At 39.8% G+C, this 21,010-nt stretch overlaps 1 protein-coding gene across 3 annotated transcripts in view; it reads left to right on the top strand.

The window, feature by feature from the left end:
• Positions 1-825: 825 nt before the first annotated feature.
• Positions 826-21,010, top strand: part of STAP1 (signal transducing adaptor family member 1) — a 34,076-nt gene continuing 13,891 nt past the window's right edge. For 2 of the 3 annotated variants that reach the window (XM_045079823.1, XM_045079826.1), the window contains exons 1-4: positions 826-1,032; positions 10,102-10,173; positions 15,848-15,961; positions 19,052-19,108. In XM_045079823.1, the coding sequence (XP_044935758.1) occupies positions 913-1,032; positions 10,102-10,173; positions 15,848-15,961; positions 19,052-19,108 (363 nt within the window). In that variant the 5' untranslated portion in view covers positions 826-912. The remainder of the gene's footprint in view (positions 1,033-10,101; positions 10,174-15,847; positions 15,962-19,051; positions 19,109-21,010) is intronic. The other variant, XM_045079824.1, reaches the window with a different exon arrangement.

Raw genomic sequence — 21,010 nt, forward strand, 5'->3', positions numbered from 1 at the left:
GGTGGAACTTCTCAGGATCCTTGCAAAACATACCAGTGTTCCACCCACTGTTCCCTTCTCCCATCATTTCTTGCACAGTGCTGAGCCAAATCCGGTCTCTCCCAGACCCTTTTTCACATGCAAAGACTGAATGAATTTTGGACCCAGGGTGGCTCTCTAAATCACACGAGATAATTGTACAGACCCCATCTGTGCATCATAGCATCAGTGACCCACAACTCAGAAAGCATAAAAGAAGAAAATTAAAGTGTGAAATATTATAGTTTTCTCTGCCAAACACATTTTGCCCCACAAACTCAAAATTTTAACTGACAAAATATAAAAAATCCCATGTTCCCATACCTGTGGTTTGTATTTAGAGGAATCAAAATGGGCATAGGATAAGGAACTCCATAAAAAAAAAAATGTAAGCAAGCTCAGTCATTATAGATTAACAACACAAAAAGTAGTAATAAAATTATCCTGTTAAGTGATTTTTAATCAAGTGGAGTTAACTCAATTCTTGTCTTCTGGGGATGAAAATGGAAAGCAATAAACAAAAAAGGTGGAAGAAAACAGTGTGACCTTGATGACTCCTCCAAAGTCCATAATGACCACACTGGTTCTTTTCATCCCCTGGTGACATTAATCTTCTGTTTATTTTGCTACTGTAATCCTATTCTAAGTTTACCAGAAGCTGCCCTTTCAAAGTTGGTCTATGCCTGCTCTTTCTCACCTTATGAAAAGTAAAGGAAAAAAAAAGTGTTTGTGTGCGTGTGTGTGTGTGTATGTGTGTGTGTGTGTGTGTGTGTACTGTTGGTGGTTAAATATCGAGTTGGGACTTCCTCTTTGAACAGTTGCTTTTTCCTCTCACACAGGAGATCTCATTTTGAGACTGGATAGAGCTGAAATCAAACGACATACTGAGAGGGTATGATGGCTAAGAACCCCCCGAAACCAGCCCCTCGCAGGATCTTCCAAGAAAGGTTAAAGATTACTGCTCTACCTTTGTATTTTGAAGGGTTTTTGTTAGTCAAGAGGTCAGAATACCAGGTAAGTCCATAGATGATAACGTTAAACTAGCGGTTTCTGTCTTAATATAAAAGTTATTTCATGGGGCGCCTGGGTGGCTCAGTGGGTTAAGCCGCTGCCTTCGGCTCAGGTCATGATCTCAGGGTCCTGGGATCGAGTCCCGCATCGGGCTCTCTGCTCAGCGGGGGGCCTGCTTCCCTTCCTCTCTCTCTGTGATCTCTTCCCTTCCTCTCTCCTACTGTGATCTCTCTCTGTCAAATAAATAAATAAAATCTTTTAAAAAAAAGTTATTTCATGGTGATTTGATATGATGTGACAAGGTCCTCCTTGTTTCTGTTGCGATTAAACCTTCTTCCTTGAGCTAAGAAATATGATGTCAATTTTGCATAATTTAAAGTCAATGTATGGCTTGAACACATACATACATATATATTTGTGTTATATGTAATATAACGTTCTAGTGTTGTTACTAATGTAAAAAAAATTCAATAAAAGCCACATTTCCAAAGAATTTATTTAAATATTACAGATTTCAGCTTAGAAGTTAAAATGTTTCCTGTATTTTTTAAAAATATTTTATTTATTTATTTGACAGACAGAGACACAAGTAGGCAGAGAGGCAGGCAAAAAGAGAAAGGGAAGCAGGCTCCCCGCTTCGCAGAGAGCCCCATGCGGGGCTCGATCCCAAGACCCCGGGATCATGACCCGAGCCGAAGGCAGAGGCCCCAACCCAGTGAGCCACCCAGGCACCCCTGTTTCCTGTATTTTTTCTGCAACTTTCTAGTATGCTTCCACAATGATGTGTACCATTAAGATAACAAATTATGTCTGAAGCTAAGCTGTGTGCTTCTACTCTCAGTTATTTGAAGTTTACAAATAATGATAACATTATTTTTAATAGTTAACTTTTGTAAAAAAATTATGAAAATGATTAGCCGATACTATTAGCATTTTGCATAGTTCTATATTCTAAAAACATTAACATAGTGACTTGAAAAGCTAATATGTAGGTACAGTATGGGTAACATGTAAACTAAGCAACATAAATACATATACTCTAAGAAAATGCAGAAAGCATTTCATATTTTTAAAATGTAAAAATAAAAACTTATAATTAGTTAAAATTAGTTTTTATAATACTAATTATGGAGATTTGAAATTAAAGAAATAAACATGAAAGTCCTTGTTACTAACAAAAAGCAAAATAATTAAGTTAGGTCAAATTTTATGAAATTTTAATAGCAACAAAGTAGAAAAAATTAAGTGTTTCAAGGAATGTCATAAGAAATATAATGGTAATACGATATATTTTCTGAAGAGTTATTAACAGAAAAATTGTGTGTGTGAAAATATCTATAATAGCACATTCAGGGTTTTTTGCAAAGACATGGTAGTTTACATTCTGTTATGGGTGTTAAACATGTATTAATAAATTTGGCAGCTACATTAGAATATTTTTCCCTTCTTTATGCTTTCAAAGTGAATTCTATCTTGTTACAACAGGTTAGCCACATTGTTACACTTTGCCAGGAAACTGGATTTGGGAAAGCAAAACTTCTAATTTGTAATTTAAATTTGGTTATTCATTAAATATCTATCAAAGTATTTATAATAACTGTTCTAAAGGGTTTTTAAAAATATTTAAAGAAGGCATTCCACTGGTATGGTTAATAGAAAAAGGATTTTAGGGATGCCTGGGTGGCTCAGTGGGTTAAGCCGCTGCCTTCGGCTCAGGTCATGATCCCAGCATCCTAGGATCGAGTCCCACATCGGGCTCCTTGCTTGGCAGGGAGCCTGCTTCTCCCTCTCCCTCTGTCTGCCATTCTGTCCGCCTGTGCTCGCTCTCTCTCCCTCTCTCTCTGACAAATAAATAAATAAAATATTTTTTAAAAAAAGAAAAGAAAAAGGATTTTAGAGTCAGTAAAATATGTCTTTACCTAATGGTTTTGCCACTTAAACAGCTTGTGATCTTGTACAAGTTATTCTATCTCCTTGAAATTCAATTTTCTCAAACTATAAAATGGGAAAAATACAACTTGCCACACAAGGTAATATGTTTGGGGCACAACAGGTGCTCAATTAATTTATTCATTCAGGCAGCATTTATTGTATGTCTCCTCTGCACCAAGCATCATACTGATTTCTACAGAACATAAACAACATAAAGACCTTACTTTCCAGAGGCTTAGTTCATGGTTAGGAGGGATGACTCCATGACCTCATTGCTACTCTGCCTGTTCTTAGTATGCTTTGAAATGGAAAGACTAAAGTATAGGTATAAATATTTCTGATGAAATTGGGTTGTGTTTCCACTTGAATTCATAGCAACATATCTTTTACTTGTGTGTCAAGGAGAAGAGACAAGAGGACAACAATAATGTCGACTTACAGGGTGGTTTCAAGGATTAAAGAGATGTATAAAATACCTGGTTTACACTAAAGATTAGATTCATTCTCCTTCCATTTCATTGTCAAATTTTTCTTAACATAACATACTAATATCAGTTTTAAGTCTGTAAGTACAGTTGACCCTTAAACAGTATGGGTTTGAACTGCACAGGTCCAATCCACTTACACTTAGATTTTTTTAAAAATATTTTATTTATTTATTTGACAGAAATCACAAGTAGGCAGAAAGAGGGAGAAGCAGGCTCCCTGCTGAGAAGAGAGCCCCATGTAGGACTCGATCCCAGGACCCTGAGATCATGACCTGAGTCAAAGGCAGAGGTTTAACCCACTGAGCCACCCTGGCGCCCAACATTTTCTTTTCTCTAGCTTATTTTATTATAAGGACAAAGTATATAATACATATAACATATAAAGTATGTGTTAAATGACTATTTATGTTACTGGCAAGGTCTCTGGCCAACAGTGGGCATTTGAAGTTAAATTTTTGTGGAGTCACAAGTGGTACACAATTTTCAACTGTGCAGGAGGGTCAGCATCCCTGATCTTCCCTGCGTTGTTCAAGGGTCAACTGTTAATATGGCTCAAAGGAGAGCCACAGGACTAGAGTACTAGAAAACAAAAGCTGAGAGAAAAAGCTAAGGTGGGCAAGCAGAAGTAAAGTGCCAGGGAAGCTTTGAAAGTGAGGGTGAGTCAGGGGTAATAAAAGGTTATCTTCAAAGAAAATGGGTTCGAAGAAGTTGGGGAGCTCTGCAGAGCATTCAGCTGGGGTCTTTGCTGAAGGAATTCAAAACATTTAACTAGAGAAAATATAACCGAGGAGTAACCTAGTCTTTAAGGAGATCACACATTTAGAGGTGTTTCTTAGCTGTTTGGTGACAGGGGCACTTTTAAGAATTTTAAGGAGGGGGGCTCCTGGGTGGCTCATAGGTTAAGCCGCTGCCTTCGGCTCAGGTCATGATCTCAGGGTTCTGGGATCCAGTCCCACATCAAGCTCTCTGCTCAGCAGGGAGCCTGCTTCCTCCTCTCTCTCTCTCTGTCTGCCTCTCTGCCTACTTGTGATCTCTGTCTGTCAAATAAATAAATAAAATCTTAAAAAAAAAAAAAAAAAGAATTTAAGGAGGGGCACCTGAGTGGCTCAGTGAGTTAAAGCCTCTGCCTTGGGCTTGGGTCATGATCCCAGGGTCCTGGGATCGAGTCCCACATCGGGCTCTCTGCTCAGTGGGGAGCCTGCTTCCCGGCTCTCTCTGCCTGCCTCTCTGCCTACTTGTGATTTCTGTCTGTCAAATAAATAAATAAATCTTAAAAAAAAAAATTTAAGGAACTTTGCCCCTAGGAAAAGGTGCCAACAAATACCATTTTATTTTTATTTTTTTTTTCAAATACCATTTTAAATGCAATTTCAGGAAGTCCTTGGATTCCAGGTCAAGAACCCATTAAAAATAGATAATTTCATGGAAAAGAGAATGTGGGAAGACTTACTTAAGCCACCCTAGAATTTTGGATTGATCAGGAAGATTTATTTGATAATAAGAGGTATTAAGTGCCACGGCAGGACTCCAACGTAAACACAGTTCTTGCAAATGGGGAAAGTTCTCATTTTTCTGGAACTGCTTGAAAATAAGAGAAAGCTTGGGCAATAGCTCATCGTTTATTCAGTCTGTGATATGCTTAAATTAAAAACAGTGTGGGGGCGCCTGGGTGGCTCAGTGGGTTAAAGCCTCTGCTTTCTGCTCAGGTCATGATCTCTTGGTCCTGGGATCGAGTCCCACATTGGGTTCTCTGCTCAGCAGGGAGCCTGCTTCCCCTCTCTCTCTCTGGCTGCCTCTCTGCCTACCTGTGATCTCTGTCTGTCAAATAAATAAATAAAATCTTTAGAAAAAAAAAAAACAGTGCGTATACTATATCTTATCAGCCTGAATATAAGAATGTGTTCAATGTATTTCATTCAAAATTGTGTTATTCAAAATTAATTTTTAAAATACTTACATATCTATGATATGTATAGATACATACCGAAGGTATTGATTATTGAGATTGATATTTATAGATGACTCAGATTATACTGATAAGAGCTTATCAGAAACTAAATCAGGACTATGATCTCAGCATTCTGAATACAAGTTTGATCTGTTTGTGGCTGTGGTTGGAGTCCACAGGACCTACAGCTGTTTGTAATCTTTCTTTTCCTCCAGGCTGCCTTGACTATCAACTCAGTGCCTTTGTTCTTGCTTCTAACTGTACTTAATAAACCCTCTTTAATCCTTTCCATGAATCTGTGTGTTTGTTTACCAGTAAAACTCTTTTTTTTTTAAGATTTTATTTAGAGCTGGGAAATGAGCAGAGGAGGCGAGAGAGGCACAAGGAGACTCTGTGCTAAGCACGGAGTCCTACACAGGGCTCCATCCCAAGACGCTGAGGTCACGATCTGAGCCGAAACCAAGAGTCAGACACTTAACCAACTGAGCCAGCCAGGCGCCTCAATCAGTAAAACTCTTATTTTTCCCTGATTATTTCTACTCAGTTCATATCATTCTCTCATGGCTGAACACCTCTGTAATTTTTCTTAGAAGCACAGATGGATGTCTGTCTGTACATACAGAAAAAACTCAATAAACTTTGGCTGTGAGTGATTTTAGTTTTTCTATCTATAGTAGGTTAATACTCATGAGGCTAATTAAGAAGATGAACAGAGTGGTACACTTTGACTTGAGGGGTTTCAATTGCTTTTCTTTTCCTCCAAGTTTAGATCTGATCTTAGATGTCATTCTCCAGTAAAACGATACAACCTGTTGTTAAGTTCTCCAGCTACAATGCCTGCATTCTGATACCTTCCCAGTCTCCATCACCCACATCCCAGTCCCAAAACACAGTGTAGCTTTGGCCGGCTGCTCATGTTGCAGAGGCTTACCACTAGAGCAGAATGTGAATGCCTTGAGAGAAGATACAATTTAAAAAAAGAAGCTCCTGTCCTCAAATTTGAATTGTTTTCCTACTCCTCAAAAGTCAAACCTGAGGAAATTCAAGTATTTTTCAACACAGTGACTAGATGCTCTCATGGTTTTTACAGAACATCTGCCTGATCATAGAGATACTAGCATATTAGATATTAGCATAGATATTAGATATTAGCATAGATATTAGATATTAGCATAGAGATATTAGCAACTTCTCAAGCCAAACATCTTTTTTTTTTAAAAGATTTTTATTTATTTATTTGACAGAGAGAGATCACAAGTAGGCAGAGACTCAGGCAGAGAGACGGAAGGGGTAGCAGGCTCCCTGCTGAGCAGAGAACCCGATGCAGGGCTTGATCCCAGGACCCTGGAGTCATGACCTGAGCTGAAGGCAGAGGCCTCAACCCACTGAGCCACCCAGGCGCCTCTCCTATGCCCCTTTGAATGAGTCTTTGTTAATTTGTTCTTGGCACAGGAGGCATTACATTATAGCCAGCTGTCAATTAGGAAGTAGGAGGGAGTGGATGGGGCGCCTGGGTGGCTCAGTGGGTTATGCCACTGCCTTCGGCTCAGGTCATGATCTCAGGGTCCTGGGATCGAGTCCCACATCGGGCTCTCTGCTCGGCAGGGGGCCTGCTTCCCTTCCTCTCTCTCTGTGATCTCTTCCCTTCCTCTCTCCTACTGTGATCTCTCTCCTCTGTCAAATAAATAAATAAAATCTTAAAAAAAAAATGCTATAAAAAAAAAAAAAAGGAAGTAGGAGGGAGTGGAAAGACCACAGGTCCTGAACAAAGAAACTTGCGCCATGTTCCAGCTCTGCCCCTGGGGTAGAATGCTACAGTAATACGACCAATTTTTTCAAGCCTCCCTGTATGCCTTCCCATTTGAAATGGGACTTTTCTGCTCTTCCATAAAGAGATTGCATTTATTTTTTTATCTACCCCTTGAAATCTGGGCTGGGTTGCACTTGGGTAAATGTGACAGAAACAGATTACAAAGTACTCACCCACTGGGGCTTGTCCTCTCTTGTTCCTGGGAATCCTCCTGCCGGTATGTGAACAAGCCTAGGTTCCCTGACTGGAGCCAGGACCCTATGGAGTGAGACTCCAGTTTTCTCAGTGGGGGGTTTTCCAACACCAACAACCACTTCTCTGTTTCTCTGGACACCAAATGGGTGTTCAACAATTCAGCTTAATTCTGACACTACCCATCCAGACTTAGTGCAGACCCCATAGCTTATTTAAGGGCTCAGTCCTACAAGGCTGCCCTCCACTTCCATCACCAATTTTAAGTTCCAGGCCTCCTATAATCCTCACCAACTCACTGTAAATCAAGAGTGCTTGGGCGCCTGGGTGACTCGGTCGGTTAAATGTCTGACTCTTGATTTTGGCTCAGGCCATCATATCAGGGTTGTGAGATCAACCCCTGCATCAGGCTCCATTGTCAGTAGGAAGTCCATCTGGGATTCTGTCTCTTCCTCTCCCTTAGCCTCTCCCCATGCTGGCATGCTCTCTCTCGCTCTCTAAAATAAATAAATATATATATTTTAAAGATTTTATTTATTTATTTGACAGAGAGAGAGAGAGATCACAAGTACACAGAGAGGCAGGCAGAGAGAGAGGAGGAAGCAGGCTCCCCGCTGAGCAGAGAGCCCGACCTGGGGCTCGATCCCAGGACCCTGAGACCATTGACCGGAGCCAAAGGCAGAGGCTTACCCCACTGAGCCACCCAGGCGCCCCTAAATAAATAAATCTTGAGGAAGAAAAAGTTCCCATGACTCCCTCCTAAGATTTGATAATTTACTAGAATGGCCCATAGCTCTCAGGAAGACACTTTACTTTAATATTAAGTAAAGGATACAAAAGAACAGGCAGTTGACGAGTCCTGAGAGCAAGGTCGGGAAGCCCACCTGTTCCTATGGGTATTAAATTGGGCCGCAATACCCTCTTACCCTGTGAACGCTTTCACTAATTAGGAATCTCATCAAATCACAGCGTTCAAGAGTTTTTACAAAACTGAAATCTCCCAGTCCCCCCCCCCCCCCCCCCCCCCCCCCCCCCCCCCCCCCCCCCCCGCCGAGGTTGGGGTGGGGCCGAAAGTTCCAATCCATTAATCAGTTGTTCTGGGGCCTGACCTACCCTGAAGCTCTCCAGGCATCCCAACCGATGTTATCTCATTTGTATAAATTCAGGTATTCTGTAAAGGGACTCATTATGAATAATAAAAGCACTCCTATCACTCAGGAAGTTCTGAGTTTTAGGATCTCTATGCCGGGAACTGGGGACAAAGACCAAATATATTGCTTCTTCTATCACTCTCAGCTCTGCATTTCCAGCTAAGACCCCAGGCAAGTGAGTGAGGCCACCCTAGAGCAGCCACAAGGAGGTATACCCAAAGAATCATCACCAGACACCGGATGAGGAGAAATAGAAAACGTTTGCTATTTTAATCCGCTCAATTTTAGGGTGGGGTTTCACCCAGTAAAGGATAACTAAAATAGCACTTTATCAGGAAGAAGAAGAAGGGGGGCAAAGTTCTACTAAGAAATTGAGAAAGATGGTCCTTGTAATTCGAAAACGAATTTAATTTTGAGCTTCCAAGGAGCCAAGGTAAATAAAAACAAGATGGGTTATAGAGTTCCCATTATTTGAGAAAAGACATAAATAAATTCCGAAGAGGTGACAAACATTTTGCTGGTCAAAAAAAGGATAAACAATATTTCAGTATTAAAGAGACACAAAATACCATTATATATACAAGTATCTTCACATTTTATAAGCACAAGAAAAAAATTTCATGTAATTCCCCTACATTAACTCTCAATATGAGTTGAGATAATCCACATGTTATAAAAATTGAGCTTATTAAACCCTAAAGGAAGGAATGGTCATCCTGCTTATGAAGCTGGAATTTTTAAAAACATACTTTTCGAAAGAGCTGGGTATGAAGGTTAGTCTTTAGATGCGGAAGAATTTTATTCTCAAGCCCCCCCCTTGTCATTCTTTTGTAATACAGCCAGTCTTCATATAAAATGTAAATTCCCCTTATATAAATGAAGTTTCACTTGAGTGAAATGAGACTAGGTCATCTAAATTTTTTTAAACTTAAAAAGTTGTATTTTTTAAAAATGTGTATTTCTATAGAACCCATAATAATGTGAATGTAGAAATAAGGAAATGTTCACCACGTGAATGAAATTCGGACTTCAAAGTTTGGATTTGATGATGTTATATTATTTTTATGATTATGAACTGTTCACATTGCCTTTATTTATATAAACATATACTATTTATTGAACCCAAACGGTGAGCCATGTACTCTAAGTGCTTTAGATTTATCAACCCATTCAATCCTTTCAGCTGCCCTGGAATGTAGATATTTAATGCTTGTCCTATCCTGGTCCGTTAAATGACCCCTCTTACAGAGACAAACCTCCACTGAAACCTACACAAAATATCAAGTGTCTTAAATCAATGGGGAACATTTTGAAAAATGATCTATTTAAACACACATCAAATTACATCCTTACCTCACATCTTATGCTAAAATAAATTTGTGAAGGATTTAATCAAGAGCTAAATGTAGTATTAAGCCATAAAATTAGGTGATTTATCTCAAGATAAAGAAGAACCTTATATCAAACAGCAAAGAAGAAAGTTACAAAGAAAATTATTAAAAAGGACTTGAATATACCAATGAAATAATGCTTATAATTTATTTCCCACAGGAATATAAACATTACTGGACAGAGCTGAGAGGAACTACACTTTTCTTTTATTCTGACAAAAAAAGTCCAACAGTGAGTAGTAAAACATATTCAGCTGATTCGATTTTTCCTAATATGGACTTGGCATATAGTTCTATTTATTTGGGGTTTTCCATCTTCCGAAAGTAAAGATATTCTAGTAAAAGCAATTCAAATAAGAACTTTTATTATGTCTGTGGGGGCTATCAGGTATAAGACCTATGGTGAAATTTCCAGGGAACCTGGGAAAAAGGTATAAACTCATGTCTTTAACTTTGCATTTTTTTCTTTTTGATCCCAATAATAGAAACTTGGTTGAAACGTGAAATTTTTATTTTATTTTTTAAAAGATTTTATTTATTTACTTGAGAGAGCAAGAGAGAGAGAGAGCGAGCACAAGCAGGGAGAGGGGCAGAGAGAGGGAGAAGCAGATTCGGCATGGCTGTAATTCCTAGACCCTGAGATCATGACCTGAGCTGAAGGCAGGTATTTAATGGACTGAGCCACTGGGGTGCCTTGAAACATGAATATTTTAACCAAATATCTGATTACAACTTGTTTATGCCAAGGGATAGCCTTAATTTTCCCAGCTTTTTATCTTGCTGTAGCACACAGTTACCATATGAAGGGAACTAGATAATCCCTAAAGCCTTATAACATAAAAAAATATGTCACAATTTAATTGTCCTAGGGAGACAAAAACATAACCCACTGAAGAGGACTTCTAAGAGCTTAAGCATGAGAATAACAATAGATTCCAGGATTAATTTATGAGTAGTAATTTTAAATAATTGATTTATATTTCAACTTTCCCACAAAAATCGAAAACAGTGTATTTCATTTTTCCACAGATAAAATGTAGTATTTTCATGCCAAACTCTTGCCTACCTTGGAATGTTATGCCCCATAGAAGATTTTATGATCTAGTCACTTGTTTAAACACTTTAGACCATGGATGTAGTAGTTCCTAATTCTTTTTCTTTTTTCTTTTTTTAAAAGATTTTATTTATTTATTTGATCGAGAGAGATCACAAGTAGGCAGAGAGGCAGGCAGAGAGAGAGAGAGGGAAGCAGGCTCCCTGCTGAGCAGAGAGCCCGATGCGGGACTCGATCCCAGGACCCTGAGATCATGACCTGAGCCGAAGGCAGAGGCTCAACCCACTGAGCCACCCAGGCGCCCAGTAGAAGCCATTTAAAAAACAAAACAACACAACACACACACACACACACACACACACACACACACAGAAAAAAAACAAAAAGGAAAAGCAAACTTAAAATAAAATAATCATCTCTCTCCGGAATTCTGGATAGGCAAGACTTGTGTAAAGGTGTTTCCAAATACTGTAATAAATTTTAATAAAACTAATTCTGCCGTTGTGCCTTCCAACTGCTTACTGATGTCAGTAAGCCTGTGACAGCCCCTGCCCTCCACCTTGTGGAGCGCAGGAGAGTGGGCGACGAGCCTGCAGTTACTGCTCTCTCACTCCCTGGCGGAGGCGGTACCACTTAGGGACGGCAGCCGGCTCTTCAGCTGACTGCCGGGGTGTTGATGATGGCTCTGCTGCCATTAACTGTGGGTTTTCAGGCCAGTTACCTAACCTCTCTCTGTCTCAGTCTACCAGACAGGGAAGTGGTAAGGAACAGATGACATGTCAAATTGGGCATTTTTTTTTTTTTTAAGATTGTATTTTTAAGTAATCTCTACAGCAAACGTGGGGCTCGAATCCCCGAGATGAAGAGTTCACGCTCTACTGACTAAGCCCGGCAGGCGCCCCTCAAACTGGACGTTTTTGAAGGAAGTATAATGTTGATGCTATATTCAAAGCTGTGGACAGGATGTAGGAAAACCACAAAGGGTAGAGCAGAACTTTGAGGCTAGTAACGGCACCCTACTCTTGTGCCCAAGATGCATTTTAAAAAGCGGGAGAAGAGTGAACAGAGGTGCGCAAAATGAGTGTGTTGAGAGGAGTATGACCTTTGACTGACGAAGCAATTGTATGGGACCATAAATAGCTCATTCTCCTCGGTCTTCTGATCTGCCAGTGTTAACCAGGGTCCCACCCAACAGGAAGTCAGATTTTGTCCACATCAGTCTCTGTCCTGGTGCATAGCACTGTGCGGTGAGTAGATAAAAGTAAAACTAGAGGACCAAATAAAGGTCTTGTCCAGCCCGCGTATTTTCACATCTCTAAAATTAGGTTGGAAAGGGTAGTCCGTGTCATGAGGTTATCAAAAGGATTAAACGATGTAGTGAACGTAAGGACAAGAAAATAGTTGGCACATGGTAAGCATTCGGATGTTTTACAATATTTTTAGTTTTTTAAAAGTTTACTTATTTGAGAGAGAGAGAGAGAGAGAGAATGCACAAGCCAAGGGATGGGCAGAGAAGCAGACTCCCCGCTGAGCGAGAAGCCTGACATGGGACTTGATTCCAGAACCCTGGGATCATGACCTGATCCAAAGGCAGATGCTTAACCGAGCCACCCAGGCACCTGCATTCAGGTGGTATCTATATGCAATATCTCATCTAATTCTCGTAACAACTCTAGAGTGGGTAGTGTTTCAATCACCACTTACAGATGAGAGTAGTCAAGTTTCAGGATTCAGAAGTTGTGCAAGATCAGAGAATGAAAGGGGTAAAATCCGGATCTTGCTCCTGAGCCTGAATTCTTTTTTTTTTTTTTTAAGATTTTTATTTATTTATTTGACAGACAGAAATCAGAAGGAGGCAGAGAGGCAGGCAGAGAGAGAGGGGGTAAGCAGGCTCCCTGCTGAGCAGAGCGCCCAATGCGGGGCTCGATCCCAGGACCCTGGGATCGTGACCTGAGCCGAAGGCAGAGGCTTAACCCACTGAGCCACCCAGGCGCCCCCTGAGCCCGAATTCTTAACCATTATGCCATGAAGAGACTGTTACAATGAAATATCGCAGAACTGTCCATCTACTAATTTTGTTAAAAGAGGGTGCAGGCCTTAGGAACTGTGTTGGGTGATAGTTTCAGGAGAAAGCACAGAGATAGAACAGGTGAGAACTGTAGATATTAAGTGGTTATTGGGGAAGAATTTAAAGCTGCTTTTATTTGAAAGGCTATCGGGAGGTCATGCGAAAGAACCCATGGATTTGTTTCATGTTATTACAGAGAAAGGGGACTGGGACCAATGGATGGAAATTCTCTAGAGAAAAAACTGTGGCGGGGCGCCTGGGTGGCTCAGTGGATTAAAGCCTCTGCTTTCGGCTCAGGTCATGATCCCAGGGTCCTGGAATCGAGGCCCACATCGGGCTCTCTGCTCAGCAGGGAGCCTGCTTCTCCCTCTCTCTCTCTCTCTGCCTGCCTCTCTGCCTACTTTTGATCTCTGTCTGTGAAATAAACAAATAAAATCTTAAAAACACACACACACACAAAAAAAAAACGTGGCTTAAAACAAGGAAGAACTTGCTAGAGTGGCATAGGAGGCGTCAGTTTGCTCTTGTCTGAGATCCTGGTGGAGGATGGCTGCATGGATGGCTGCCCTGAAGGAGAGTCAGACATCGGATGGCAGTAGATTAGACAGATGACCTTTAAGGCTCTTTCAACACTACAATTCAAAAAAAAAGGATAGAACTTCCTTTCTTTTAATCAAGAGATCCGTTTACAGCTCTCTGTCTAATTTGCCCACTTCTTCCTCTGTTGCTTCCTCCTTTGTCTCAGCAAAATTCACTTAGTTTGATGTAGACAATCTATCAGAAAAAGATCTTGTGTAGTTTGAAATTCTGTCTGGCTTCCCTTATGCCTTCCCTCCATTCTAAATAGCTCTTTGTTCATTGAAAATGAGTCGGCCAACCCAAATTTCCCTTAACTTCATCAACACAGGAATAGGTCTGGAAAAAAATTTACTTATTTTTATGCCTTACTTTATTCGGGAAAATAAAATGAGACCTACAAGAACATCGTAAAATAAGTTATATTGGGCTAAACAGAGGCAAATATAAGGACGTCAGGAATAAGGCTAATTCAGAAAAAAATTATGCCATAAAAACTTTACTGGAGTTACTTACTGGAGGTGGTTCTGGTCTAATACTAGAAAGCAAGTTTGGCCAGTTGCATACAGAGCGATCCATATATACCAGTTGTTCAGAAGAAGTATTTTTATTGTATTGGGATAAGATAGGAATTTCTTAATAGGATTCTCATAACCAGTGGCATGTGATAAATGTCCAGGATTCTGGAAAAAATTGTTTATATGTATATATGTATATAAATATATTGTAAATATTACTGATAAAAAGAATGTGTGGCACACAGTTAAAAAAATAAAATACACAATATTCTTTATTGTAATTTCCATATAGTCAGTTGATTCTCACAGAATACTTTCATTGATTTTTCTGAACTCGGGTCCATGGCTAACTATGACTGTAATTCAATTGTGATTTGACAAATGAACTTGTTTCCAGTCTGCTCTTTCCCTAATAAAGTTATTGTCATTAAATATGACGTTTGAAATGAAAGTTGGTGATAATTTTGTTTACATTAATGAATAAGAGGAAAGCAAAGCAATATTTACGTATGTCACCTCTTTGTCAATGACATGGGCAAGTTCTCTGAGTAACAATACTTTCTGAATTATGGAAGAATATTTTGGCAACTTTCTGTTCTGTTAACAATGAAAAAGTTTCAGACACAACAAATTTTAAAGTTTCACCTGCATTATTAACATTTTTCTCCTTCACTTTCTTATGTCTCAGCCAGAGCCAAGCAAACTGTGACCCTTGAGCCCAATCTAGCCAGTGGCCTGATTTGGTACAGTCTATGAGCTAAGGATATTTTTGACCCTTTCCAAATATTAAAACAACAACAGCTATGGGAATTTGCAACAGAGACTCTATGTGGTCCACAAATCCAGATGCATTTTCTACCTAGCCTCTGCAGGGAAAAAAAAAAATTTTTTTTTTTTTGCTGGCCCTTAGGACAACTAACAAAAGAGTAGATCAAGCCCTAATTTGTAAGATCTGCCAATTTCCAGGATGTAAATACTTCCACCATCATAGCTGATTTCAACCTATCAGTGTGATCTCAATGAGTTGGGAAGAAGCGTACAGTAGTGCACCATTAGATGGCATTTCTATCAAATAGAGGTGTAGGTGTCAACAACCTCCAGAGTGTAGCAGGAATACTATTCAGTAATATAATTGGAAAATAGTGAGTTTTGAATTTGATTACCTTTGTTTTAAAATAGATTATATTTATATCATTTAATTCTTTTTTTTTTTAAAGATTTTATTTATTTATTTGACAGAGAGAGATCACAGTAGACAGAGAGGCAGGCAGAGAGAGAGAGAGAGGGAAGCAGGCTCCCTGCTGAGCAGAGAGCCCGATGCGGGACTCGATCCCAGAACCCTGAGATCATGACCTGAGCCGAAGGCAGCGGCTCAACCCACTGAGCCACCCAGGCACCCTATATCATTTAATTCTTAATAAAGGCTGTGTTTAGTGACTGGCTTGCAAAATTCCTAAAAATAAAAAATTAGCTTTTTTGAACCTGTATGAGTCAGGTCCAGCACACTGCCACATAATACATTTTCCCGACGCCCTCTCGGTTCAGAAGGGTCGCAACGCCCAGCGGAAAACCAGGATGTCGTGCAAGATACAAATCGGTTCAAGGGAAGAGATTTCTTCTATTCCTGCCTGCCAGACCTAATGTATGTTACCCATGAAATAATTTAATGAGATTGCCTTTCTCTTTGCAGTATGTTGACAAGTTAGACCTAATAGACCTCACATGTCTTACGGACCAGAATTCAACTGTAAAGAATTGTGCAAAATTCACCCTTGTTTTGCCAAAAGAGGAAGTGCAACTGAAGGTGAGTAAGGAGAAGCAATTAGTTGGAAACAAGTTGTAGTTATAAATAGTACTGGCCGCTGCACAACCCAGTGGCTGAGATAAAGAGGAATTCTACGAGGAGCTGCCAAGTCTCATACTTGGTTAATATTTCTTGCCTTTTGCCAAAAACTGCAGTTTTCTAAATAGGGATTTGAAAGGGCATGTTCCCTTGTTTAGTATACAAGCACGTTGAAACCATATACTTCTGTCCTCCAACAAAGTCAGGGATCCCATCTGGTGTTTTTAAAAAGTTGTTCTTGAATTGACATTCACCAACTTCCCAGATGAATCTGAGACACGTCCAACACGATACATGTTGGGAACCACTAAATTAGAAAAACCCCATATTTCACAAATCGAGACACATTTTGCAAGGCAATTGGCCTATAATCTTCAAAAATACCACTGTAAGAAAAGCCAAAGGAACACTGGACACCTGTTGGCAATTTTGGAAATTGGAGTGTGACGACTATGTGAGATGTGTGATCCTGGACTGGATTCCGTATTAGAAAAGGAAAAAAATGGTGAAGAACATTATTGTTACAGTGAGGAAAAATCCAAAAAGAACTGTGTGCTAAATAGACACAGTGAAATATGATATTCAACTCATCTAACTCTAAACCTCACAGGAGCAGAGATCTCATTTGTTAAAGTCGTCACTGTACACCCAGAACTTCCATAGAAAAAATGCTTTTCTTGAATGGACATTCAAAGTGAGCCCATTAAAATCAACCAACAACTATAGTAATAGCATAAAGAGAATGCCGTGGCGTTGAATAAGATGTTGGAGTTGGTCCTGCGAGCTCTGGTCATGAGCGTCACAGAACCATAGTCTCCACTTGAAGTGATTGCAGTGACCTGTGGTCAGCCGTGGTCCGGGAGCAGGTGATCCTCCTTCTGGCCTGTTATCAGAGGATCCGTAGTAGCCCACCACTCCGTCACAGTGCCCATGTCATTCATAGCTTTTCCTCACCTAGGTATTCTATCAGCTCTTATCATCACAAGGAGATGGGTGAGTAGAGTACAATAAGATTGTTTTTTAAGATTTTATTTATGTGTTTTGAAAGAGAGAGAAAGCACGAGTGGGGGGAGGGGAAGGAGAGGAGAGAGAGAACCTCAAGGAGATTCCACACTGACGGGGAGCCTGATGCCAGGCTAGATCCGTGACCTCCCGCGACCTGAGCCAGAATCAAGAACTGAACGCTTACTGGACTGAACCACCCAGGCACCCCAGTACAATAAGATATTTTGAGAGAAAGATCACATTCACAGAACTTTTATTACAGACTATTGTTATAATTGTTTTATTACATTATTGTTGTTAATCTCTTACTGTGTCTAATTTATAAATGAAACTTTATCATACGTATGTACCTATAGGAAAAAAACATGGTGTATATATATAGTGTTCAGTGCCATCTGGGGTGTCAGGCCTCCACTGGGGATCTTGCAATGTATTCACACAAATAAAAGCACTACTGGACTAGAAATAATTTTTTTAAGATTTTATTTATTTGACAGACAGAGATCACAAATAGGCAGAGAGGCAGATAGAGAGAGAGGGAAGCAGGCTCCCTGCTGAGCAGAGAGCCCGATGCAGGGCTCGATCCCAGGACCCTGAGACCATGACCTGGGCCGAAAGCAGAGGCTTTAACCCACTGAGCCACCCAGGTGCCCCTGGACAAGAAATAATTTTACTTAGGAAATCTAGGCCCTGCCCCTAACCCTGAGCCTCAGAACCTTTGTCTTAAGCAAGCTTCGCACATGATTCTGATGCGGTGGTTAAGAACACAAGATTGGAGTCAGATACCTAGGGTTGATTTCTGGCTATTTTATTCATTAGCTGTGTAATCATAGGCAAGTCACTTAACCTCTTCGTGCCTTGGTTTCTTCATCCAGAAGTAAGTCTTTACTCAGATGTAACCCTCTTACTGAGATCTGCCTGGACTGCTTTATTAACATTACAATCCTTTTCCTGTCCCAACCCCTCAAGACATTCCCAATGTCTTTTACACTGCTACACATTTTATTCTCCCATTTAATTCCTTCTGAAGCTATACCATTTACTCATAATTATATTTATGACTTATTATTCCTTGCTAGACCCAAAATTTCATCAGAACAAGGATTTTTGTTTTGTTCTATGATGGAAACCAGTACCTAGAATAGTGTCTAGAACCTAAAGGCACTCAATAAATATGCTAAATGAGCAAATGCACAAAATAAAAATTTTAAAACTTTTGCAGAGTTACCATGAAGATTAAATCAGTTAATACATGGAAGTACTTAGAGCTGCCATGTAGAAGTACTTGACAAATGTTGGCTGCATTAGTAGAATTTAGAGTTAAGAACCAGAAATTTTTCCTTAAAAATCTCCTTAAAAAAACTACATTGGTCTTACCCAGTTGCCCCAAACTTAAAGCCAGTCAGTGTTAAATACCAGTGGCGGGGGATTGGGGGACCATTAATTGACATATTGTGGAAATAAGTGTCCTAACATTTACATTTTTTGGAGTTAAGTAAGTTTGTATAATTTTACTTGTTGAGTGAGCAAACAGCTCAAAACTATATACTTATGATGAAAGAAAATAGTATTGAAATTTCATAACAAATGCACATTAACAGTTTTTTTAAAAAGATTTTATTTATTTATTTGACAGAGAGAAATCACAAGTAGACTGAAAGGCAGGCAGAGAGAGAGAGGGAAGCAGGCTCCCCGGTGAGCAGAGCCCGATGCGGGACTCGATCCCAGGACCCTGAGATCATGACCTGAGCTGAAGGCAGAGGCTTAACCCACTGAGCCACCCAGGTGCCGCCACATTAACAGTTTTAAGCAAAAAGAAAAATGATTTGTTTCTTCCTTTTGACTAAAGTGCTTTAAAAAATTACAAGTAACTTTTTAAAACAATGTGCTTCAATAGAAGAATATGCATTCTGTCAATCTTGCCGGGTTTTGAGACTTAGAAAATAATTGTATGAAATTCTAAAGTTATTTGAAGTAATTAAAAGTATGAATGTTTACATTCATGTCTTTTCTTCTTTTGTCTTTGTCTTTTGTCTTCCTCTTTAGACAGAGAACACAGAAAGTGGGGAAGAATGGAGAGGCTTCATTCTTACAGTAACAGAGGTACGTAGGAAAGACCTTATTTTTGACTGATTCATAAATTCAGCAACTATTTCCTGGACACTGGCTATGAACCATACAGAGTGAAAAAGGTCAAAGATACAAGAACCGAAAAGAGGAGATATAAACCCTTACACTTACTCATGAAATTTATATTTTTATCAGGTGGATGGAAAGGAAGAAAGACAATGAACAAGATAGGGGCGGCTGGGTGGCTCCATGGGTTAAAGCCTCTGCCTGTGGCTCAGGTCATGATCCCAGGATCCTGGGATCGAGTCCCGCATCAGGCTCTCTGCTCATCGGGGAGCCTGCTTCCCTCTCTCTTTCTGCCTGCCTCTCAGTCTACTTGTGATCTCTCTGTCACATAAATAAATAAAATCTAAAAAAAAAGAAAAGAAAATGAACAAGATGAATTAAAACTGTGATGATTGTTATGTAGAAAGTAAACAGGGCCTTGTGCTAGCTAGAGAGCTACAGGTGGTCAGGGAGATCTACTTTTTTGGTCCTATCCCTTGACACAGTGGCCCTTTCTAATGCTAATATCTATAGCTTACATTGCATCTTCCAAAACTGCTTTCTAATTCATTTAATACATATTTATAAAATGCTAAGAGATGAATATTGTGAATGACATAAACAATTTAACAGCTCATCAAAATGAAAATTCACCTTTCAAACATTTGTTTAGTGAGTCTTAAGACAAAGCAATGCTTACACGTTCAACTCTGTGGCATCTTATCAGAGACAAATAGTAAGACCAACAGTTTACAGTTAACTGTTGTAGCACGATCGCCACCATTATTCTAAATGAAGATACTGTAGTGACTGCCTTATAAATGTGAGGGTCTTTGAGAGCCAGCCCCGGAAAGGGAACCATGTTCTGATACTTCTAGAGGAGAAGAAAACTTTGTATGTTTATTACAGTCAGTTAAATCCAGACGCTGTCCAAAGCTAGCTCTTAAGGCTTTGCAGTCCCACGAAATACACACCGCACTTGACCGAGATGATAGATGCTGGTTCTTCAGGGCAGCCAACAACAGGTAAAAGTTGGACTGCCCTATGCAGGGAAGTCACAGGAGGCTAGAAGAGGGGGCTGGCTGAAGATGTGAAAGGCATGCTGACTTGTGACGGGGAAGAAACTCTTGGGTAAACGGAATCAGTGTTGTGGAAAAGAGACATTGTGTGGCATGGCCCTTCTTACACGGGGATCCAAGTCCTCCAAGGGCATGTGAGTTGTATGAAGGAGAACACTAAAACCACAGGAAAGCCTTGGGGTGCATCTTCCTGACACACTAATTATTTGGGGGGAAAAAATGTTCTTAGCTTTTTTTTTGAGGTAAGGATAAAAAGCATTGTTTTCATATTAACGTGTACATAGATATATTTAGAATACAAAATACAACTCACCTGAACTTCCAAGAGAAGAAAAATTATTATTTAATTTGTATTCTGTAAATTTTTTTTTAAAGATTTTATTTATTTATTTGACAGACAGAGATCACCAGTAGACAGAAAGGCAGGCAGAGAGAGAGAGAGACAGGAGGAAGCAGGCTCCCTGTGGAGCAGAGAGCCCGATGCGGGGCTCGATCCCAGGACCCCGAAATCATGACCTGAGCCGAAGGGAGAGGCTTTAACCCACTGAGCCACCCAGGCGCCCCTAAATGTTGTTTTTTATTGTGTTCCCTGAACACTCCGTGTATATTCACACCTTGCTATTGTTAGAGGAGAACTTTACCAGAAGCTTGACAAACACAGATTGTAGTTAAAAGAGCAGAGAATTTGCTTTTGAATTAAATAAAATGAAGGTTGAGCCCACAACTTTCTAGCTGTGTGACCCTGGACTAGTTATTTAATCTTTCTGAACCTTTTTTTTTCTACTTGTGGAGTAAAGATAACAATATCTTT

Source organism: Mustela putorius, unplaced genomic scaffold (genome assembly GCF_011764305.1).
Source record: "Mustela putorius furo isolate JIRA1106 unplaced genomic scaffold, ASM1176430v1.1 tig00000430_pilon_pilon_pilon, whole genome shotgun sequence".
Taxonomy (NCBI): domain Eukaryota; kingdom Metazoa; phylum Chordata; class Mammalia; order Carnivora; family Mustelidae; genus Mustela; species Mustela putorius.